The sequence below is a fragment of the Anolis sagrei genome, chromosome 6 (genome assembly GCF_037176765.1).
Source record: "Anolis sagrei isolate rAnoSag1 chromosome 6, rAnoSag1.mat, whole genome shotgun sequence".
Classification (NCBI taxonomy): domain Eukaryota; kingdom Metazoa; phylum Chordata; class Lepidosauria; order Squamata; family Dactyloidae; genus Anolis; species Anolis sagrei.
The window spans coordinates 92501855-92527132 of NC_090026.1; the positions used below are offsets into that span (position 1 = coordinate 92501855).

General features: G+C 39.9%; 1 protein-coding gene across 3 annotated transcripts in view; it reads left to right on the forward strand.

Annotated features, from left to right (window-relative positions):
* The window catches only part of GSDME (gasdermin E), a 34802-nt gene extending 11243 nt beyond the window's left edge, over positions 1-23559 (forward strand). For all 3 annotated transcript variants that reach the window (XM_067470258.1, XM_067470257.1, XM_067470256.1), the window contains exons 4-11: positions 925-1117; positions 5131-5302; positions 6946-7066; positions 16353-16538; positions 18750-18877; positions 19142-19340; positions 20412-20485; positions 21151-23559. In XM_067470258.1, the coding sequence (XP_067326359.1) occupies positions 925-1117; positions 5131-5302; positions 6946-7066; positions 16353-16538; positions 18750-18877; positions 19142-19340; positions 20412-20485; positions 21151-21390 (1313 nt within the window). In that variant the 3' untranslated portion in view covers positions 21391-23559. The remainder of the gene's footprint in view (positions 1-924; positions 1118-5130; positions 5303-6945; positions 7067-16352; positions 16539-18749; positions 18878-19141; positions 19341-20411; positions 20486-21150) is intronic.
* The last annotated feature ends 1719 nt before the right edge of the window (positions 23560-25278 follow it).

The window sequence follows — 25278 nt, forward strand, 5'->3', positions numbered from 1 at the left end:
CAAAGCTGGCCTCAGATTGATTTCAAAGCACAGGGTTTGCAAAGTGCCTCAAATAAAACTAGAAGTCACATCTTTTTGTCTTTCAAAATATCCATTATGGATATTTTGGAGTTTACTGTCTCCTTTTGTTTATAATTCAACAGCTTTAATTGTCATTAAAAGTAGACGTGGTTCTGCAAGTTCCTTCCTCTGAAATATAGCCTATAGCATTTGTTATTACTTGTTGGTCATCCAAGTATTAACCAGAACTGTTGAGGCTGCTGAGCTTCCAAAATCAGGAAGAATCAGGTGCTTTTAGGGTATTTATGACCCATACAGACCCAGTGAAGAAAGGAAAAGAAGACAAGCGGGACATTATGCCACTATGCCTTAAATATACAGATCCTTAGGAGCCCCCGGTGGCGCAGTGGGTTAAAGCACTGAGCTGCTGAGCTTGTTGACCGAAAGGTCGCAGGTTCGAATCCAGGGAGCGGCGTGAGCTTCCGCTTTCAACCCCAGCTTCTGCCAACCTAGCAGTTCGAAAACATGCAAATGTGAGTAAATCAATAGGTACCGCTCCAGCAGGAAGGTAATAGTGCTTCATGCAGTCATGCTGGCCACATGACCTTGGAGGTGTCTATGGACAACGCTGGCTCTTCGGCTTAGAAATGGAGATGAGCACCACACCCCAGAGTCGGACACAACTGGATTTAGTGTCAGGGGAAAACCTTTACCTTTACCTATGATATATTTTGCCTTGTGGCATGTAGTCTCCTCCTCCTCCTGATTATAAATGATGTACATCAGGACATGCTCTAGTCTGAGTTTGTTGGCTGTTACTATTATTTTGTTTGATTTTTTTAAACAAAAATAGTTCCTGTGTGACTCAGGTTTAATCTTCTATGTCTCTTGTACACTCTTTTTTATTTTTGGTCCCCCCTCAAGTTGTTGCAGAATCTGACTTTGTGAAATATGAAGGGAAGTTTGAAGACTACGTCACAGGAAGCATTGAAACTTCATTCGGAAGAATTAATCTGGGAGCTGGAGGAAGAGGTGTTGTGAAAAGCCAATCATCTTTTGGAAATCTGAAAAAGCAAGAAGCCGATTTGCAACACCTTTTGAAGGATGTCAAAGGAAGGTAGGAATTAAGCTGTAGAGTTGTTTTATATATATATTTGAAAATTAATCGGGGTTTTAAAATATATAATAGAGAACTGATTCAGCATTATTGCCACAGACGGACAAAGACTCATCTGTATTGAAATACAATGTCTGCCTGTATTTCCTGTACTTTCTTTTGAATTAAAAATATCTGGAAGCAAAACAGAAGATGGCCACCAATTTATGTAGCCAGTTAAATACTTTGTATGTTATATAAAATACAAAATAGTTTCCATAATAATATAATAGACATATTAAAGATAGTATATGAAAGTAGACTGTATGCTGAAGATATTGTTCATGGAAGATTTTAAATCATTGCCAGCTGAAATGGATATCGACAGCAACAATCCTCAGATATTCATAGTTTAAATTCAACACTGTATCTCCATAGTGAAGCAGATCAAAAATGTAATGTAGGCTCCAAAGCTACAAATACTGGTCTCGTTTTTATATATATTGTGATTACCCTAATATGTTTTCAGCACCAGAGATGGCAGGATTTCATCAAATGAGTTCAAAAAAATTGATGGTTCTAAACTTTATACCACAGATTTAAAAAGAAAATGTGGCATTTTAATCAGACAGGTCGATATTAAGTAAAAATCCTTTAAGAAAACATGTCAGCTTCCATTTTAGCAGATATAAATATAAATCTTTCAAATGCCCATTGTTGAAACTTGTGTCTAATCATATGAGGCTGTGTTGTGAACATACTGGGTGGGGACATAATACATAAATATATTTAATTTTGATTAGTGTGTTCACCAGCAAATGGTTTTTTCTGCCATCATAACAGATTGTTTATGTACATGTAGGATGCGAGCAATACTTTAGCAATGGAGTTTTCAACTTTGAAGATTCCGAGGGAAAGTCAAAAATAAAAGTTATGATGGAAAAGCTGAATTCACCCTGTATCACATTTCATCAAATCTAAGGAGCACTTTTTCCCATTTAAGGGTGCCATTTAGATTTGATTGTGGCTTAGATCCGTTTGTTTTTGTTTTTTCAAACTATCTTACCTCTGAGAGGGAGGAGGAAAGAGCCGCAGCCCCAAAAAACTCTGTGAGCCTCCACTATTTTGTCCAGCTAGGAGCTCCTGGTGACGCAATTGGTTAAACTCTTCTGCCAGCAGGACTGCTGACCAACAGGTTGACAGTTCAAATCCAGGGAGCGGGGTGAACTCCTGCCTCAGCGCTAGCTTCTCATATAGGGACTTGAGAGAAACCTCCCACGGGATGGTAAAACATCAAATATCCAGGCACCCCCTGGGCATCATCCTTGCAGACAGCCAGTTCTTTCACAACAGAAGCAACTTGCAGTTTCTCAAGTTGCTCCTGACACACAAAAAAATCTGTCTGAGCTAAGCGCTGCATCCTGCTTTCCCTGCCTCCTCAAAAGGCCCATAGATACAGGCGAAATATCAGTAGAGAATGTTTCTAGAACATGGCCACACAGCCCGAAAAACCTACAACAACCCAAGGCCATAGATTTTGTGAAATAGGCTCATGTAGATAACTTGCGGGTTTCTTCACACTCCTTCCTCATCCCATAAGAAAGATTCCACTACAAAGCCATGTTGAAACCAACCAACCAACCATCAAATGTATTGTGTGTGCAGAGGACATTCTAATTTCCCCCTAAAAGTGAAGCTTCAAAAGCATGGTATGCCTTACATTTCATGGTGCCTTAGATTTTGTGAAATGCTTTTACTTTGAGAGAAATGTAAAATGTTGTACTATCATGGCCTGGAAAACTATCGAACCAAGCTGTGAAGCTTTCTAAGAGTGTCAGGGGAAAAGAAAGAGAAGGCAAGAGCAAGCCTGAAATTAATCCACTGGAAAGCTGTATTTTGGATTGGATTAATAGGAGAACTAACAGAGGACTTGGCTTGGTGGAATGTGACAGAGGATTAGCCTGTTGCTCTCTGGTCTTGTTAGCTCCATCGTGAGAGGACAAAACTTGGCATCATAAAATCACAGCCAGTGTTTTTGATGGAAGGGAATTGTGTAGCTGTTAATTGTCCCACTCCAGTTCTCATGGGTTGGTGGTGGAGGGATTCCAGAAACAAGATTTGGAGTTCACTCGCTGCTCGCATTTCCACTGCTATAGCTATCTGCCATGGGGATTTGAAAACTAGCACAGATTGTTTTCCCTCCATCCTGCCCCCTCTCTTGGTGCATACTTAGTATACAATGGAGTAGGAATAGGATTGTTGCTTAGAGTTGGACATAAAATGGATTACCTTTGTAATCATATTCAATGAAGAGGTTGAAATGGTCAGACAGAATGAATGCCGTGTCTGTATCTTTTCAAAAAGAGGATTGTAATGTACATTATCTAGTATAAGTAATACATATTTGAAACTTCAAGAGGAAGAAAGTAGATGGCAGAAGAAAAGGGTTAAGCATCCGCATCTCACACATGAATCCCCAGCTGCTTCAAACATTACCCCCTGAAGCTATTTTTCTTTGGGTAAAGAGTCCATGTGGGATTTGTTAGGAATGTTCTCATCTAATATATAGTTCAGGCTTTCAAATCTCTTTCAAGCAGTGGAAAGAGCAAAGGCCAGATTACTCAACTGTACAAAATAATATCTTGGTTTCCAGATTTGTCCATAGTTTGAAAGCATAGCGCATTTTCTAGGCACTCTAGCTGTTAATGTGAAAAAAATCTGGTGTAATAGATGTGGTTAGTCAACAGAGTGCTATTTAATGAGATTTTTTGACTAGAAGGTACCCTTCTCTATAGAGAGTAATCCTACAATCTTCTTTTAGAAAGTTACTTACATTTTTCAAACACATTAGGGCCTGATCACACCATCATTAACATCATTATATATAACAGAGAGGACTGCCTACTCCTCTGCAGACCTGCCTGCTTGTTAGATTCATAAGTCATGTTGGAGGTTATATTACTGGAAAAACAGAATGGACATTAGAAATGTAACGACAACTTGCTGAAATGAAGCAGAGCAAAGCAAACTTTATAGGAAAGTTGAGTTGGTGTTAGCTGTGCTCCATGTGTTTCTATACCATGATTTGGAAGTGGAAGGAGATGTAAATATATGAGGGATATTTATTTATTTACTGTATTTATACCTCGTCCTTCTCACCCCGAATGGGCCTCAGCGCGGCTTACAAATAGGCAATCATTAGATGCCACAAAATATATATCCAATAAAATACACATTGAAACCAAAAAGTTAAAAACATATTAACTCAATTATTAAAACCACACAATTCAAAATCATAGTCCAAACCCATTCCAGTAGTCACTGCATTATTTTGTATTCAGTTCTTCCACTGAAAAAAATTATTGTCCACAAGTTTGGTCCCACATCCATGTTTTCAGTTTCTTTCTGAAGGTCGGGAGGGAGGAAGCTGATCTGATTTCACTGGGGAGGGAGTTCCACAGCCAAGGAGCCACCACTGAGAAGGCCCCGACTCTCCTCCTCACCAACCACATCTGTGAAGGAGGTGGGGCCGAGAGCTTCCACAGAAGATCTTAACCTCTGAGGTGGTTGATCGAGGGAAATATGTTCAAACAGATAAGCTGGGCCAGAACTGTTTAAGGCTTTATAGGATAAAGTTAGCACTTTGAATTGTGCTTGATATCAGATTGGCAGCCAGTGGAGCTGACACAACAGAGGAGTTGTATGCTCCCTGTACGGCACTCCGGTGAGGAATCTGTCTGCCGCCAGTTGGACCACTTGAAGCTTCTGAACAGTCTTTAAAGGCAACCCCATGTAGAGTGTGTTGCAGTAGTCTATTTGGGATGTAAGAAGAATGTGGATATATTTGGTGTTTTGTCTTATATCTAATTGTCAGACCAAATATGATAAACGTGTTGAATAGATGACACTTCCACTTAGGACTCAAAGGGTTTGCCACTAAAGAATAAATAGTTTATCACCATGTTCTCTGTAATAAATAAGTGTATTTCTCTTAGCAAAACTTTTAATGTGTTTCATCTCTTTTTATTCTTCAGAGCGATAAACATACAACATACCTTGCTGCAACAAATGCTTGAAAGAAAGCATGAAGTACTTTGTATCCTGACAGAAAGAATAGTAACAACTCAGAAATGTTTAATATCTGAGCATGTTCAGACAGAGGAAAAAATCGCCAGCATGGTGGGGATCAGCACAAAAGTTATAAAGGTAAGAGAGGCTCCATTAAGGTTTATGATTAACAGTATTTGTCCCTGTAATCATGTTGCTTTCCTGATGCTGTCCTTACCAAATGTGCATCGATCCCAGTTTGATGCACAGTAAGGACCAATTGTTTTAGGATGCATCTTCACTGAAGAATTATTGGAGTTTTATACTACTTTGACGACCATGGCTCAGTGTTATGGAATCTTGGGATTTGTAGTTTTGTGAGGCACCAGCACAATTTGGCAGAAAAAGCTAGAGATATTGTAAAGTTACAATTCCCATGAAAGAGGCCACTTTCCCCAGTAAACAGGCCATGGGCTCCCAGTAGTATCACACTCCCCAAGTCTCTTGCAAGGATCTACTTGTAAACAAAGTGCATAATGAACATTGTTCTTGTCTTAAAAGAAAAAAAAACAGTGGGAAAAGGATTGCCACTACTGGAGTGAATTTGGGTGTAGTGCAAAAATTGTGACTTCTTACTATTGTGGCACAGCGGGTTAAACCACTGAACTGCTGAACTTGCTGACCAATCGAATCCGGGGACCGGGGTGAGCTCCCACTGTTAGGCCCAGCTTCTGCCAACCCAGCAGTTCGAAAACATTCAAATGTGAGTAGATCACTAGATACTGTTTCTGCGAGAAGGTAACAGCGCTCCATGCAGTCATGCTGCTCACATGACCTTGCAGGCGTCTACGGACAATGCCAGCTCTTCAGCTTAGAAATGGAGATGAGCACCCCCCCCCCCCTTCAGAGTCGGACATGACTAGACTTAATGTCAGGGGAAATCTTTACTTACTATATGTTTCAATCTCTTGGAAGTTGCTCGTTCTTGGCATCTTAGAGCCGGAAGGTACAACGAGGGCCATCTAATACACTTTTTAAGCACGTTTGAAATATGGCAATCCAAGCCTTGTTTGAAGATCTCCAAAAAAGAAGCACCAACTTTCTGAACCACTCTGTTCCACTGTTGAAGATCTTTTCCGAGTAGGAAATTCTTCCTAATGTTGAGACTAAGTCTCTATTCTTCACACTCAGAGAGGATATATTGAAGATGGATCAAGCTTGTGTGCTGCTGCTGTAAGGACTGTGGAACAATGATTCAAATTGCAGAAGAGAAAATTCCATCTGATTATTAGGGAGAACTTCTTATCATTAAGAGCTATCAGACAGTGGAATACTCTGCTCCTCAGAGTGTGGTTCAGTTTCCTTGGGGTGTTTTAAAACAGAAGCAGGATAGCTATCTATCAGGAGTCATTTGATTGTGTTTTGCATGACAAGTGGTAGGACTGGGTGGCCCTTATGATCTTTTCCAACTCTGATTCTGTGAAATCCCTTGATGCAAGTTCTAGTCTCTGGAGCAGCAGAAACCAACCTCATTCCATATTCTGCATGACATCTCTCCAGACAGAAATGGCTTTCAGTCAGTGAGATAGGAAATCCACTTTGAGTTTTCATCCAGAGTGGTACACTGGCCCTGTTTGGGAAAGATAGCATTCAGCCCCTTGGATAGCTTCTTTAAACATTGGGACTATAACTTGGAGAAGATTGACCGCTAGTTCTCATTGTTCCTCACAATGTCATGTATAAATTGCTGTAACATTGGATTAAACAATGTAAATTAAAGAGCAGGTGGATGTCTCCCTCAGGTATCAGTGAGTGAAGATGGGAATGTGATTAAGGATTCTAATGTGATCCTGGAGATCCCGGCTCCCACAGCTATTGCTTATGGTGTGATAGAACTATATATAAAACGTGATGGTCAGTTTGGTAAGTAATGTGTCTCTTTTCCCTCTTCTTTCCCTGAGCAATGCCAGGCTTCTTTGTGTGTGCAAGAATTAGACTATGAACAGCCAATCAAGTCGTTTGCTGTCCTCTGTGTTTTGAATAAAGTTATAATACATCAATATAGGGCATTGGAAGGGCACATGGTTGTTCAAGTGTGCTGTTTGCTAGATTTGAAAATGCAGCTGGCAGTTGAGAGGTGACTGTGAACTTGGAGGGATATGCACATAGTTGTTGCTTATATGTTACAAAATCATCTCTGCGTCATCATAAATAAGCAAACATATTAGTGACACAAAGCCTTAGTCCCCAGCAGATCCATCTGTCATAATCAGTCTAGTTCTTTCAGTGGCTGTAATCCATTGTTGCTCATCCACCATCTGTTTTCATGCTGGCATTTGTCTGAGATGTCTTTTCAATGGTTTTTTTTTTCTTACTAATCCTCTGAAGTACATTTTCCATGCCTTGCAACTGTGTTTTTTTAGTTTGTTTTCATTGATAAAATAGGAGAATTGATGTCCTTGCGTGAAATTTCCCAAATTTTATGAATTACTTTCCCATACTTCCATTTGAAATAAATATGGCAATACAGCAATAATATGTACTGCTTCCACATATACACATAGATTAATATCAAACATTAAAAGCTCAGTTTTGAGTGCAGCATTTCTGGGTTCATTGCTCTCTCTCTCTCTCTCTCTCTCTCTCTCTCTCTTTTTGGTATGGCTCATGTTTCTGTACAGGATAGTTTAATATTTGATTATCTTATCTTTGAAAGCTCATAAAAGACAAATGTCTTTGCTATTTCACTTTGCCCCTCCTAGTTTCTATATTACAGGTGAGAGTGTTAATGAGAAACTAGTGGGACCTGTTGTCTACACAGCCTCGCCTTCTGTGATGAATGGCAAGCAGATGGAGCATGCCATAGAGCAAACCAGACATTCCCCGATATTCAGATGGTCACACCCTGCTGCCAATAGATTTATGGAATAAGCATAAATCAGCTAGGAAATATATAAGACCAGGTTGTTCCCTCTGTTCAAGGACAACTTGACCTACAACTCATAGAACCACTCTGAGTCCCTTCTGGGCAAGAGGGTGAGGTATAAATAGAGTATTATTATTATTATTATTATTATTATTATTATTATTACATTTATTTTACTGACACAAAAACACAGTATGACACAGCAAACGAGAGACATATACTGGATTTCGTATCACAAAATCACAAGTTGAACACTTCCCAAGCATTTAGGACTGTATGATATATTTTTGAATGATGCGCGCAGATCCAAGTAAGGTGGCCTTTTGCAGTTGACAGATCGTGATTTTGTCAATGTGTATTGTTTCCAAATACTGACTGAGCTCTTTTGATATGGCACCCAGTGTGCCGATTACCACTGGGACCACCTGTACTGGTTTATGCCAGAGCCTTTACAGTTCGATTTTGAGGTCCTGATAACGGCTGAGTTTTTCCTGTTGTTTTTCCTCAATGCGACTGTCACCTGGTATGACAACGTCAATAATCCAAACTTTTTTCTTTTCCACAATTGTGATGTCTGGTGTATTGTGTTCCAAAACTTTGTCAGTCTGGATTCAAAAGTCCCACAGTATTTTTGCATGTTCATTTTCCACTACCTTTGCAGGTTTATGATCCCACCAGTTCTTTACTACTGGCAGGTGGTACTTGTGGCGTAAGTTCCAATGAATAATAATAATAATAATAATAATAATAATAATATAGAATCTCAAAGCTAACATAACTGCCAGCCATGCCAGATTTGAGATTCTGAGAGTTATAGTCCTAAAAAGGAACTTCTCCAAGCTCTAGGCCAGTGGTTCTCAATCTTTGAGTCCCAAGGTGTTTTGGCCTACAACTCCCAGAAATCCCAGCCAGTTTACCAGGTGTTAGGATTTCTGGGAGTTGAGGGCCAAAGCCTTTGGGGACCCACAGGTTAAGAACCACGGCTCTAGGCCTTGCTGATCTCTGCTCTGTGCCTGACAGCTTCAGTCTAAAATTAATTTGTCCTCACGCTATGCTCATAAAAATGATATTGATGTGCAGTAATGTTTTATGACAGCAAACTGTAAGGGATTATCACATTTATCATGCTTTATCAGGTTTTTCCCTATTCAGCAGTTTATCTTCCTATTGAATTCCAAAATACACAGCAGCAGAGCTCTGGATTTATGAAGTTTTATTTAATGACATACCATGTCTACCATTCTGCCACAATCTTTGAATATTTCTTTTCACAGTCTTTACAATTTCACAGTGATTTACTTGTATAGCCTCACTAATACAGCCTCTTTCAGATGGCCACAATGCATATGGAAACTGTGTTGAATATGCCTGCTCACATCTGACCCATTTTACACTCACAGGGCACTTCTAATTTCTTGGTAGATCATGTTTAATACAAAGGTGCTTTCCTTAATCAAGTGATTATGTGCGTTCTTTGAATAGCCTGTGTTCCTATAATACAGACCATGTCTTTTTTTTGGATGCTTTATAGTTCTATAAATACTTACTACCATTCTGAACAAGGAGGAGTTACTTTTTGAGGACTGCTCATAAAATGGTACTCTGGGGTTCTAGTGATTGTCCAAGAAAGTAACTTCCAGGTTGTGTCACAGTGTCTAAGGTTTTCCATATGTGCTATGTCATCTATGAGTATTACCTTAGAATGTGCAGTGCCTTTTTTAGAACCAAAGAACTGTAATCACATATATTGGATTAAGAAAAATAGGGATATTCTTATATTGGCTGCTGTTGCCACACATATGAGAGTGAGTCAAATATGATCTGCACTCTGGCTGTGGAACAGATTTTAATCAACTTTCAGAAAAGACAAATCTTCCTGCTTTTCAATACATTTTGTCCATCTGTCAACAAGCTTTTGTATTCCCTTATTAAATATGTTTTAGGCTGAGCTGTGAGGCCTGAATGCTTACTTACTTTACCGATCCCTCGTTATCCGAGTATGATGGCCTTCCAAGTGTAAGGTCTTGGCGGTGGATCTGAAGGTGGCTGTGGAGCCCTATTCTTGACCCACATGTTCTTCCACAGTGAGGCCATCAGTTTCCAGGTGAAAGGTGGTCCCGGTCAGGGTTGACTTGATGGGCCTTCCTCTTGGCACATTTCTCTCTTTCACCCTCCATTCATGCCTCTTCAAATTCCCCAGCACTGCTGGTTATACCTGACCTCCAGCTAGAGTGCTCAAGGGCCAGGGCTTCCCAGTTCTCGGTGTCTATGCCACAGTTTTTAAGGTTAACTTTACACTTTAAATCTCTTTTCCTGTCCACCAACATTCCACTTTCCATTCTTGAGTTGGGAGTATAGTAACTGCTTTGGGAGATGGTGATTGGGCAATTGGACAACGTGGCCAGTCCAGCAGAATTGATGGTGTAGAAGCATCACTTCAGTGCTGGTGGTCTTTGCTTCTTCCAGCATTCTGACATTTCTCTGCCTGTCTTCCCAAGAGATTTGCAGGATTTTTCGGGGAAACACTGATGGAATTGTTTCAGGAGTTGAGTGTAACGTCTGTAGATATGTGCCCAACAGCAGTTTTAATATAACCAGAGTGCGGATATTTTTTGACTCACCCTCTTAGTACTGAAATTTGGTTATCCTTTGGTTACCCACTGCTGAGAGAGCCAGGTGAAAAGATCTTTGTGGGATAGTGGCGTTTTTCTCAAGGTGAAGGTCTCAGGTCTAAATGTCTCATCCTTTTATCTGTAATTCCTGAAACTCCTTTTAATGCCTGGATGAATACAGGAGTTTAGGAGGAGAATGTAGGCATGGAAACTTAACTTGAAAACTTGGAACATTATTAGATATTATTGCCCTTGAAACCGGAGTTAATTTATTGGTGTCACCAATATCTTTCCTTTCCATTATTCACAAGCAACTCTTGTTAGCAGAGGCAAAAAAAAAATCCCCTGCCAGGGTCTCATTACTCTTGGGGAAAGCTTTGATTTGCATTATTCTTTTTCTCTTGCTGTGCGTTTTGCCTTGGTCTCTGAGGGTTTTTAGTATGCTAACAACTCCATTAACAACTGCTTTCTTCTTTCCCATTGTGTAACACAGAGGGTGTCCGTTTGTCTGTGTCCTTACAGACTTCTTCACTTCTTGAAATACTTCTTTTCAGTCACTCTGTTTGTGCTTTACCTTCCCTTTTAATGATGCCCTCAATTTAGTCAGAAGTTGTGGGAATGTTGAATAGTTATATTTAAATTCTGAACATGAGTTGTGAAGAGTACTTTGATAGTTAACATGTCTCTGTCCACTTGACATTTATTCTTAAATAATCTGTTGTTATCCCTATGTGGATTTCATTACAGTTTTGCAAGAGTGTTGTGGATAGAGTTTAGGGAATCACTGACCCCTCGCTCCTCTCACATGTTTTAGCATTGCAGGGATTACAAACACAAGACCAACATTGTTAAGTTGGCTCTAATGCAGTTGGCTCTAATGCAGGTGTTTTGGCCCACAACTCCAGAAATCCCAGCCAGTTTACCAGTTGTTAGGATTTCTGGGAGCTGAAGGCCAAAATATCTGGGAACCCACAGGTTGAGACCCACTGTTCTAATGGCATCCATCTGTTTTCCAAACAACTAGCATGGAACCAGGCTCTTAAAGGAGTGGTTGAACTCCCCCTCCCAGGAAACCTCTAAGCCAGTGGTTCTCAAGCTGTGGGTCCCCAGATGTTTTGACCTTCAACTCCCAGAAATCCTAAAAGCTTGTAAACTTGCTGAGGTTTCTGGGAGTTGTAGGCCAAAATACCTGGGGACCCACAGCTTGATAACCATTGCTCTAATCAGAGACTGAGCAGCCATCTATCAGGAGAGGTTCTTGTTCCGGATTTCCTAGAACCGAGTCTCTTTCATTGCTATTATTTGAGGCAAAACTTCTTATTTTTCTTTCCTTTTCCAAGATATCAGTGCTAGAATCTGATGGCTGTCAGGGACTTCTAAAGTCTTGTACAATATTTTGGAGAGGCTACTGAAAAGAAGCAGGGGAGCTGAGGGATGATTTATTGTTGCCACCAATTTGAAAGGAACCAGTATTCAGGAGATTTTACCCCAGTTCCCAATTTTAAAAAGACTTAGCCGATTTGCAATGGAGGTTGCCGATTAGGAACCAAATTTACCATCAAGTTAGGAGGGAGGCTGTTCAATTGCACCTCCTCCTTTATTAAGAAAGTTATAACTTAGTAGTAATTACACTGTATATACTGTAGTGTGACTGGAGAGAAGAATGTAGATTTATTTGGTTACTTTTCCTTACGTTTCTGCCACCACGTGAAGTAAGTTGTAATATTGTGAGAAATGGCACTTGGTACACAGAATAGACGGAGCTGAGGCAATCTTCAAATAAAAGTTAACAATTTTATTAAGTACACAGCGTATGGTTGCAAGACGTAACTTCTCCTTGTTGCACTGGGAATAATACTTGTAACTTTAACAGTTCATTCTTTCAAGTAACACAGTATCTTTCTGACGTAGAGCACTTGTTTCAGACAAAGTTTCCATACAGGGATGTTTCCCTTAGTTGATCCTCCCTAGATCAAATACTATGTAAACTATTCTTTAGCCTCTCCTTAGACTAAAAGAATACCAGCTATGTTTCACCATTCGGCTGCACTAGCCTGAGAAACTTCCAATAGCCAAACCCAGCTTTTCAAAGCCTCAAAGCTTTGCTTCACAAGTCACTCCGCCACCTTTCCTTTCCTTCTCTCCCAACTCCTAACTCCTCACTCCTCTGAACCTAACTCCTGACTGCTCACTCCTCTAAACCTAAACCCCTAACTGATTTTTAACTGTCGTTTTTTCAAACTCTCCCCTCTAAGCTCCTCCCACTTCCCTCTCTCCTGCATCAGTCTCCATGGCAACGCACATGGAGGACTCCTCTGACTTAGGCCGCTCCAGCCTTACTGCAGCCAATCTAAACACAAATACAGTTAGAATCATACAATTTATAATCAACTCCTGTACAGCTACCTTTATGCAGAACTTGAATGAGGTGGATTACAACTGCCAACATTTTCCAATTGGTACGGCCATGCTGCCTAAGGGGACAATGGAAACTGTAGTTTGAAAAATTAACCTCTCCACTCTCTAGTAAATCATAAAGTGGATTAATGGCCATGCATATCCCCTTCCCTCTTGGTGATGATAATAACAGCAACAATAACAATAATTCTTACCATCCCCTCTCCATAACGCTCCAACGCTCGGCAGCCATGATACTAACAGGAGCGGAGCGCAGGGAGCATACAACTCCTCTGCTGCACCAGCTCCACTGTCTGCCGATTTGCTACCGGGCTCAATTCAAAGTGCTGGCGTTGGCCTATAAAGCCCTAAACGGTTCTGGCCCAAGCTACCTATCCGAAGATATCTCTGCCTATCAGCCCGCCAGGACCTTAAGATCTTCTGGGGAGGCCCTGCTCTCTATCCCGCCTGCTTCACAGGTGCGGCTGGCGGGGACGAGAGACAGGGCCTTTTCTGTGGTGGCCCCTCAGCTGTGGGACGCCCTTCCTATGGAGGTTAGATCAGCCCCCTCGGTAATGGTGTTTCGAAGAAGATTAAAAACTTGGATGTTTGAACGGGCATTCAGATAAACAGTGCATTGAATGTGCTGATTACAGGAATGGAAATATGGACGACGAATTGGATCACGACTCTAGTTATGAGATGTATTGTGTTGTTTATTGTTGTGTCAATATTGTATACTATGCTCTTATGGTTTTAAATTGTATATCGCTGATTGATTTTTATCCTTGTTGTAAACCGCGTTGAGTCGCCTGTTGGGCTGAGAAACTGCGGTATACAAGTAAAGTAAAGTAAAGTAAAGCAAATAAATAAATAAATAAATAAAGCTCGAGGCGGGGGACAGGATAGAATTAAAATACAACAGATAACTAGAAACACATAAAACCATTTAAAAGCACATAAATTACAAATATATAAACATATGATTTAAAGAGTTGCACATTAAAATCATCCTTACCTATAAAATGTCAATTTGAAGGTCATTATTTAAAATCGATTGGGTAGATGTGCCAGAAGAGATAGTTCTTTAATGCTCTTTAAAATTCTGATAGCATGTTTAGTTGTCAAATCTCTTCTAGCAGGTCATTCCACAGTCTAGAAGCAGCTGATGAAAAGGTCCTTATAGAAGATAATATCCTACACTGTGAAAGGGCAAATCATTTAGTGTCTACTTCTTAAGATACCACAGAGCATTCTCTAAAAGCCAGGTGTTTCTTCCCTCAAAGCCTTTTCCAAGCAGCTTGTATGAAAAGTGAAGGAACCATCTATTTCTGTATGAATAGACAGAGGCTGACATCCAGAGCTTGCCTAACCTGGAGTTGTGCAGTCATTTTATAAAGCAAGACAATTTTCAGAATCTTATTCTCCTGCCTTTGTGTGTGGAGCACAGTTGCTGTTAACAAGTGACCTTTCCAGATGTATGTAAGAATACGTGCTCTAAGATGCGCTAATTTCAAGGATCTTTGAATAGCAGCAAGTTTGTTCTTGTCAATTATTTCCTTTATTGTCACTCATGTCAACTCTGTTTTCCCTGAGGAATTTTATTTGACACACAAGAGTCAAAATTACACACAGTGATTGCTCTTTAGGGAATAGCTTGTTTGCAAAAGTTATTTAATTATGCAGTGATATGAATTCTAAGAAGGGATTAACTAGATCATGCAAACCTAATCAAACAGCTGAGGAAAATGAAATATAACTCCATGGACCTGATTTTGATATAGGAAAAACTAACTTGAAGCATTTGAAAATTTGACTTAGGTGATCCCTCATTGTCCGAGTATGATAGCCTTTCAAGTTCTTAGAAGACGCCTGTGTGTGAGTTTTTTTTAATGTGTGGAGGTCGGTGCACAGCCGATCAACACACAGTCTTCACAGAGTGAGGGTCCCAACCAGTGGCATAGTTAATACGATGATGGTGGCTTCTCAATCTGTTGCAGCCTTCTTCTGCTTACACAGCTGTTGTAACATGTACTATGTTATCTAATTATTATTTATTTATTTATTTATATCTCGCCACCATCTCCCCGAAGGGACTTGGGGCGGCTTACAAAGCACTCCAAGGTGCAACATAAAAACGGTAAAAATGGTACACAAGTATAAAAAGATCACATAAAATTATAACAACCCCCCCCCCCCCCAGACAACAATCTTCCACCTGATCCGCCGCTGAGGTCTTTGGATTGTGCTCAATCTGGAACCTACCCTGTGGGCCCCCTTGGGTGTTCATGACTCCAGTGGTTACGCCTGCAGGATCATTGGAACATGCAAGCCTCCTCACCTTGTTAAGGTGACAATCCATCCAGGGGGTTGAACTGGGGGGGGGGGGAAGGTAGGCTGTGGTGACACATGCCCGATGCAGACCTATGTGGACTAAATTTTTACTTCTGAGGAAAACGCAACAGTCAAGGATCTGGACCAATCATGAATTTTACAGTTTGTGGAAGGAGCAAAGGAGTGGTGGAGAAATCAAGATGAGAAAAACTCTTCAACTGGGCAGAACTCAAGAGGACGGATTTGGTACAAAATCACCAAGACAAAGGGGACAAACAGATTTGTTTTTGCACCTAAATTCAGTGCTTTCACATCAGTGCCTTTTGTGCAGCCGCCTGCTCTCGATAAGCCTTAAAGATTCAACATTAGGCTGATAGAGAAACAACGTAAGGCATGTAGGAATAAGAACAGCAGATACTAGCAATGACATCAGTTTTCTTGGCCATGGAAGATCTTGAACAATGACTTCAGATTGTTGGTGTGATTGTATAAACAGATAGCAGTGTGAATGATTAGATACAACTGTAGTCCTTTTTCACATCTGTAGATCTGGTTTCATTATCTAGTATATAAAATGATAGTATGGGTTCTCTCATGATAATCCTTACCAGGTTTTTTCCCCAAATACCAGAGATACCTATGCTAAGTTTTCACACATGTCTACATACAAAAGCTGGCCGAAAGCATTGTGTTTTATGTTTCTGTCTAATTCCAATATATAATCCATCTTTCTTGACAATAAAGCTGTTTAAGGGACTGCATACTATTATATACATACCTGATATATTTAGTAGACATTTGTGTAGACCAGCACACTTTTTTTTTTATTTTTTATGTTTCAGAGTTCAAATGCACATTAAGTAAAATAATATGTAATTTAATATCATCTGATCCACAGACTGTTTCCGGGTCACTTAATCGTAACCTTTCTCATTGACAGAATTCTGCCTGCTTCATGAGCAACAGGGCGGTTTTGAAAAAGAGAGTGCAGAAGAAAGATCTTTTCCATCTGTAGCCTTCAGGGATAGTCTCTTCCCCCATATCCTAGATGCTGTTGATAATGAAAAACAGTCTGATCCTGAAAACCTTATCCCTAGTGATGCTTCACTAAGCATTTTGACCAAAGGTAGGAAAGCACAAGTCTTAACTAATGCACCAGGGAAGTGGGGGGGGGGGGTTGTTATCATAATAATATAATTTGAAATTTTCCAATCTTTAAAAATATGAGTGTTCTACTGGACAGTGGGTAGGTGGGGCTGATTACACAACTTTTTTTTTCTTGGCCTTAGTCTGTGGTGTTTAATGTTGATGATGAGATCATGGAAAGGACAAATGGATAACAAGTGCCTTGTTTGAACAGGCACTTACTTACTGGGGTTGCTTAACCAATCCATAAATATCTCATACCCCTGAGTTAGAATGAGCGCATGACCCATTCTGATTGAATTCTCCTCCTCCAAGCCTCCTTTTAATCCCTTAAATTAGTTTTACAGGAGAGTATGTGAAACATTTGTGCTCTTCTTTTGGAGGCTGGGAATAAACTAAATGAAATTGGGGTTAATGTCAGCTGTCAGTTAGGTTTACATGCTCCTTTTTCTTCCTTAGATTTTTGAGTATTTTATGTCAGTATTGTCTTTGGGCTCTCCAAAACATGGAAAAGAAAGGGGGCTTTTAAAACTCACCTCCATGTTTTTGGACTGCTTGCCTGTGTCTATGTTTTCTCTAGGAGCAGTTGTTTTTACAAGGTACAATACCGACCTTGACCCTAAAAACCTGCAAAATTACGTAATAGCAAGATTCAATGTTTCTGAAATATGTACCTTTTGTTCTACTTGGAAGGTACATTGTCTCTTGCCACGAACATAATTATGAACTATTTTGGTTGTAGTGCATTCCTGCCAATTTTTTTCAAATTAATAATGTTTTTCGGCTGCATGCATGGAATAGCAATTCCTGAGAGCATTTGTTGCACAGCATGGACACATTTTCTTAATTAAATTTCTCAGCAGAGGCATACTAAGCATCTTGACCTAAAGGCTCTTGTTTTTCCCGAATGAGTGCCGTGTTCAAGGAACAGCAGAGAGCAATATATATACAGAATTATCTACCTGGACAGAATCTGGAAGTTGTAGTCCAAAAGTAACATTTCCCAGCTCTAGAAAATCTGCCATTTTGCAATAACAGAATTATTTATTTATGTCTTTATTTTTTTTAAAATAGAAAAATAGGTGGAAAGTAGAACTATACCATGGTATGCAGATAAATTAGGAGTATGTTTATTGAAATACCAATGTGACTGGCAAATACCTGTGTGATTGGCCCTCCTTCCATACTGCATGAGTCTATTCTAAATATATGCCCAACAAATAAATACCGGACTAGTCTAAGAGCTACCATGTCAGACTACACAGAGACACCATTGAAATCCACAAGCATCTAGACAATTTTAACAGAAAGAAGAAAACCATGAAAATGAACAAAATCTGGCTACCAGTAAAGCTGCAAGGCCATTCAATGCTAATCAGGGTGGCCAATTGCAACATTCACACTTGCCTCAAGCAGACAAGAGTTCTCTCTCTCTCACCCCAGATATATAAATCTCATTTGCCTAGTTTCCAACACACCTCACAACCTCTGAGGAGGCCTGCCATAGATGTGGGTAAAATGCCAGGAGAGAATGCTTCTGGAACATGGCCGTACAGCCTGGAAAACTCACAGCAACCCATATGCTCAACTGCATTCTAATTGCACTTGAACCAAATCTGAAGCTTTGCTTTTTCCATTCAGTCACATGGTACACTATTTTTTTTCTTCAAAATGAGTATCACTCAGATATATCATGGGCTTTGAAAAAGTACACTGAGACAAAGATTCATGTTGCATAGCATTTGAATTTGGGCACACACTATGCCAGTATTCATCATACATTTCCTGTAAATTCAACAGTTTGCTTTTTTGGGAACAGGGCTGATATTTTACATTCGTTCTTAAAATACATGCTGAATTAAAAAAAAATCCCACGTGCACCCTAAGGAACAATTTTTTTCTTGTGAATGAAACACAAACTTTCCTGCGGGAAAACTCAGAAGTGCAATCTTAAATAGTAAAGAGTAAGTAATGAAATGGCATGAGATGGGGTTTACGCTGCACCAAGGTTTATTTTACAGGAAATAATACATCTATACTGTTGTGGTTTGGAATTATATTTAGTCATGCTCTAAGTAAATTGCTTCATGACTTGAATCATGGTTGATTAATTGCTGACAGCAACTTCCACCTTAGAAAAGCTGTTGGCATGATTTCTACCCATTTGACTTGTCCTTTTTGTCTTTCAAAGATGTCTTACACATAAAGACCCAATTCCAGCCTTTTGTGAAGCTTTCCGAGGAAAACCAGGACGCCTTATACCGAATACTCTGTGAACTTCTGCTTCGCGAAGAAGTTGTGACTCAATTGGAGGATGTGGTAATTTTTACTCCATACATATGTACATGCTGTTTCTTTATCCTTCAAGTAAAATTAAAATTACTAGAGGTCGTTATTCTTTGCGTAGACACATTGAAATAAGTAGAATTTAAGTTAGGCATCATCAGAAGCAATCTTTTTGATTTATAAGACAGGAAGGTTGCTTCTGATTTTAGTTTAAAACCCACTTATTTCAATGAGTCTGCTCGAAGAATGACTGCTTCTAGCCCTAATGCAATGTGTGTATTCTATTTTGTTTTGCAGCTGGACAATATATGTTCTGCAGACAATCCAGAACTTGTAGTCATGCCGAACTTAAAGCCTCCAGAAAAACCTACTATAGAAGAATTCTTACAACATCTTGGAATCAGTTTACTCAAGAAAGAGTTGAAGCAGAAAGTTCCTCCACTTCAGAATAAGGAACTCCTCTTAGCTGCTCACTTTCTCCTCAGTGCTGTGGCAGGTACAGAATGAGAAATTACCATCTATCGTGTTAAGGTCAGCCTTTGCACACAGCTTGTTTTGCTCTTTGATGCTGGTATTTATCAGAGGACAGAAGCAGATTGTTTCATTTACATAGAGCCTTGTTCAGTAGACTGTTGAACAGTTTATCAGACTGGCTGAGACGTCAATGAAAGCACAAGGTGCTGCATAGTTTAAGCACATAAAATGCAGCTTTGTGCTGTAAGTCACTCCTCCCCAACTAGCATTGAATGGAGGCTTTCTCCCTTATATTTGCAGGGTGATTACTATTCTCATTGTGTACTGAGCTCATTTGCCATTGCTAGCTGAGAGGCGCATCAATGGTTCAAGCTTTCATGTGAGGCTTCTGGCATAATTTATAATATTTTTAGAGTGCAAATGCCATCTTCACAATAAACATGGCAAGATGGTACTGAAGTTAGAAGGTCATTGAATTACCAAAGGAAAAGGAGGATGGTTAGAAACCATGGTTAGAAGTTGATGCTAGTAATGGTAAATGTTTCACCCTTCACATTAAGTGAAGTCGTGTCTGACTCTGGGGAGTGGTGTTCATCTCCATTTCTGAGCCGAAGAGTCAGTGTTGTCCTTAGATGCTTCCTAGGTTATATGGCCGGCATGACTCCATGGCCAGCATGAAGGTCGGCGGTTCAAATCCGGGGAGCAGGGTGAGCTCTGCTGTTAGGCCCATTCTGCCAACCTAGCAGTTCAAAAACATGCAAATGTGAGTAGATCAATAGGTACCACTTTGGCATGAAGGTAACGGTGCTCCATGCAGTCATGCTGGCCACATGACCTTGGAGGCATCTACGGACAATGCCGGCTCTTCAGCTTAGGAATGGATATGAGTGCCACCCCCCAGAGTTAGACACGACTAGACTTAATGTCAAGTGGAAACTTTTACCTTTTATTGTACTTGAATTTAGCTCAGGGCTAGGACCTAGGCCATCCTACTGCATTGATGTCTACAAACTTGCCCATTTCACTAGTAAAGCAAAGGTAGTCCCTCTCTATCCTTCTTAAAGATGTTGTACCTCTTATTTCTTTTCGACAGAACTCTCTGATTATGCCCTTGTTCTTCTACGTGCCTGTTGTGATCTTCAGGTTCTCCGTATACTGTGTCGCTTGGTAAGTTCTTTCCATATGAGTATCCTGAATGACATCGCAGCTGGTTTTTGGCATTGTGTGGCCATGACACAGCCTTCTCCAACTGTCTTTGGGATATGCATTTCATTCAGCTTTGGAAACAATGTGACCTCAAACGAAGAGTGATAACTACAGGCTTTGATTTCATTGTCAGCTCTGCATTTTAATCCAGACTTTAAAGTAGCTATCCAAGGTGCTAAACTCTATCACCCAAATTAGCTTCTTTCAACTACAACCCAGATTCAGCCCTCCACTGAAATGGGAGCCTTTAAAAAAATACTTCTATATGCCAGGAATTTCCAGAGTTGGGAATTGGTAGGCGATCAAAACAATCTTGCAAGCACTGGATTACATGCTTTGTATTGGGTTTATTTCATTTTATTTAAATTTCTCCTTCCAAGGAGATCAGGTTGGCATGCAGTGGTCTTTTAATCTGATTTTATTTATATAGCCTTGTGAACCAATCTGAACTGAAAACTGGTTACTGAAAAAAAATCATTTTACTTCCGAATGCATTCCATCTCCCCTGTCGAGTATACATCTTGTGGATAAATTTACTGTCATTTCTGAAAAGGTCTCTTTAGCAAGGAACCTTCATATCTGTGCTAATGTTTTTAACATTTCTTCCTTTCTGTCTCTTTGCTTAGCCCGATATGACCTCAAGTGACGGCACACTGACACTTGAAGATCCAATGCTGGCTCCACTTGCCGATGCAGGGAAGTTCTGGCTAGTGCAAAGGCTCTTTGCTTTATCAAACATTAACCTTGAAATGACAGAGTCTTCCATAAGAGCTGTAACCACTAAGAAACCCAGATTTTTCCCTATCATTCTTTATATAGCCTTGTACGGACTTTGTGCATTAGGCAGTAAAACAACTCAGGCTTGAAGGTAGTGGCTTGGATGGTTTAATAGCAGAACTGACTGTGTTATTTAATACCTATTTTCAAAACAGAGTTGTGTTAGACTGATTTGCATCAATGACATGGCAGCATCTGAAAATAAGTGGTATCATTGATGCATAGTAGGTTGAAAATGGACAGTTGTGGGGAGGAAACATCATGCAAGGATACTTCATAATCAAAGGGAAAAAGAGAGAGAGATTGCTTTATTAACTAGTTTTGTATGTGCTAGAGAGTTTTGTGAACCAGAACAACACACTGGAAATAAGTTCTGTATTCAGCTATTTCATTTTCCTGCCTTGGGGAAAGGATGATAACTCTGTGTCTGAGCACATGCTTTGAATGCAAAATGTTCTGATGTTGAATTCTTGGCAAGCTGGGATAGACTCCAGGCTGAACTCATGAAAAGCCTTTACTCTAACGATATCCCTTTTAGTAGCTACACATTTTTCAAGTGTCATGCAATAAACTGAGTAATATTATCCAAATATTAATGATATGTCTTTACTTACTTCATTTAATCTAACAGATTTATTGCACTAACATGATTTTTGTTCCTGGGTTATCAATGTCAATATCTAATTGGTTCTATCACAAACACATGGAAAAAAAGTTTATTAAACCTGCAAAAACTTTGTTTTTGTGGTCTGAACATTGAAAGGTTAAAATGGCATATTTTCATTAAGGAGAATTACAAACAAATTGCCTAGACTGAAGGAAATAATAGTATCTTCAGTCATAAAAACAAACTTTCTGGAGCATAACAACTACTTTCAAAGTAAGTACCGCACAATTAAACAGGAAATGGCACTTTCAAACCAGGAACAGCATTTCCCCCCCAAATTTTGTTAAATTATGGCAGGAGTTTACAATCCAGTTCTTTCTCCCAGGAAAATCCATTATAAACTGCGGAGATTTTCATATGTGTGAATCAGAAAAAATATTTTCCAGAAACCATGTATTGAATATTAACAGAATGTTTTGTTTTTGGTTAAAATCATAATCATATCCATTCAAAAAGCCTAAGATTACACGAGATCATGTCTTCGTTGTTTTTGATGTTACAAAAGGAGATATCCGATACCTTCTTGTGCATCATCCCCCTTCACAATCTAGAAGGCGTCTTTCTAATGGCAGAGTTCCCCCTATTGCCATTCAGAGTCCAGCTTGCAAAGAACTGCTTACAACCAGCTGGTTATTTGTAATTAAATCATATCCCCAATAATAAAGGTATAATTATATTGGTAAAGTAATAAGAGATAACATCATTTTGTGGTATAACTGTAAAAAGAGATAAAATTGTTTTGGTATTTAATGGGCTGCGGTGCTGCAATGGGTTAAACCATTGAACTGTTGAATCTGCTGGCAGCCTGAAGCTGCGGGTTGGGGTGAGCTCCCACAGTTAGCCCCAGCTCCTGCCAACCTAGCAGTTCAAAAACATGTAGATGTGAGTAGATCAATAGGTATCGCTTTGGTGGGAAGGTAATAAAGGCGCCCATGCAGCCATGCCGGCAATTCAACCAGGAGGTGTCTATGGATAACAGGCTTCTCAGCTTGGAAATGGAACAAGAGTACCTCCCCATGACCAGAGCTGAGCACCAACCAGCTGAAGATGAAACGGGAAGCCTTTACCTTTGTTCTGTGTATTTGTATGTCATTGTTAGGAACTGAATGTTTGCCTATCTGCGTATTTTGTTATCTGCTCTGAGTCCCTTTGGGGAGATAGAGCAGAATATAAATAAAATGTATTATTATTAATATTATTATTATTATCCACTGGGGAATGGCCAAACCAGTGTCCAGCTGTGAGAGGAGAACCAATATCACCCTCCTACCTCTGGTGATATGCTGGAGATGATGAGGATGATGTATGTAGTGATGCTGGATATATGTAGAATAATAATAACTGGGAGGGTGGCGCCAACAGTCTTTGCTTAAATAGATGCTGCCCAGAAACCTCCAACCTTTTCTCAGCCAATTAATGTCTATGGCAGGAGGCTCCTGCATTTGGATACTGCCTTCCAGGGAACAGGGATACAGAATTGCCTATGTAAGGTAGCCTGTGTGTCTAGTTTTATTCTGGCCTCATCTTATGTTTTGTATCTTGTGCAAATATATTACTTTCTATGTTATAATAAACTCTTTAATCTCAAAAACGTCTTAACAAATTGTATTGCTTTGCTGGACTAGACCAACATACTTCTTCTACTGTATTTTTGAAACCTTCTAATAGTCCAGTCCAGTCTCAAGAGTAAGCTTCATGGCCTGGCAGATTGGTTGGCATTAGCAAAAAAGCAGCATGAGCAAGGATTAGAAAAAAGGCAAGGATTTTTTTTTCTGCAGCAGAAATAAGGTATGCACTAGGCAAGGTTCAAAGTGAGAACAAGGGATGATTTCAGAGCGCTCCCTTTACATCCTTACAGGTTGTTTCCCTTCTCATATGCAATCAGGTGGAATTTAACCAACAGCAGCCTGGACTTGTTTATCACTGTAAACAAGAAATGTAGTTCAAGGAATATAATTAATAGTTATAAATAAAGGAGTCAGTTCCTTTTCTTAAGGTAAAGGTTTTCCACTGACATTAAGTCAAGTCAAGTCTAACTCTCGGGGGTGGTGCTCATCTCCATTTCTAAGCTGAAGAGCTGGCGTTGTCCATAGATGCCTCCAGGGTCATGTGGCCGGCATGACTGCATGGAATGCCATTACCTTCCTGCCAAAGCAGTACCTATAGATCTACTCACATTTGCATGTTTTTGAACTGCTAGGTTGGCCAAAGCTGGGACTAACAGGGGGAGCTCAACCTGCTCCCCAGACTTAAACCACCGACCTTTCAGTCAGCAAGTTCAGCAGCACAGCAGTTTAACCTGCTGCACCACTGGGGGCTCCTATCTTACATTATAACACAGATTAGAGGCAGGGTTCTAAGGTTGTCTACATGATCACTCTCACTTCCTGGAAATGAAGAAGGGATTCTTCCTCTTCCTTTTTTTCACAAATTGCTAGTTTATACTTTTTGAAAAGTTTGATCGAACTTTATGTACTATGTATCTGGCTGTGACTTGGATTTTACATGAAATTTTGCAAAAAGCAGAACTTCCTATTACTCACATCTATTTTAAAAAAGAGTTCAACTTCTTGTATAGAATATTGTGTGCAAAACGTACTGGGCCTTGCATTCAACTGGGCTTTTGTAGTGTTTCATTGAAAGACCTATCTATTTTATCATCCCATGAAAATCAAGAGCACTGTGTGACAACTTGGTCCATTGTAATTTTTTTGAGACAGTCTATTTTAGTCACCAGCCTTTAGCAGAATATGCAACTAAGGTAGACTGTTGTGAGATGTGTGGCTTAGAGGTGACATATGAAGCAGTAAGAACTGCACTGGCTTCCACTTTGTTTGATTTGAGCTACTAGTTTTGATCTACAAAGCCCAAGATAACTCCATGCAGGGTTCGATGAAAAATTGCCTCATTTTAAATGAGCCTGCATGGAGTTTGTTCCTAGCTGACTGTTGAGGTGAATACTAGGCTTGTGCAAAAAAATTGGAATTTTGTAAGAGGAAGACTGAATGATACTTCTAGTAAGTAGTAGTAGTAGTAGTAGTAGTAGTAATTTTATATATTTAAATTAGTGCTGGGCTGGGACGAAATCCCTAAATGTATGGCCCTTGGGGATCCCTTCCAACTCAATAGGGCAGTGGTTCTCAAACTGTGGGTCCCCAGATTTTTTTGCCTTCAGCTCCTAGAAATTCCAACAGCTTGGAAACTGCCTGGGATTTCTGGAAGTTGTAGGTTCTCAAACTTGGGGACCCACAGGTTGAGAACCACTGCAATAGGGGAAGCATATTAATTAGTTTAGAGGCTGGATGGCTAT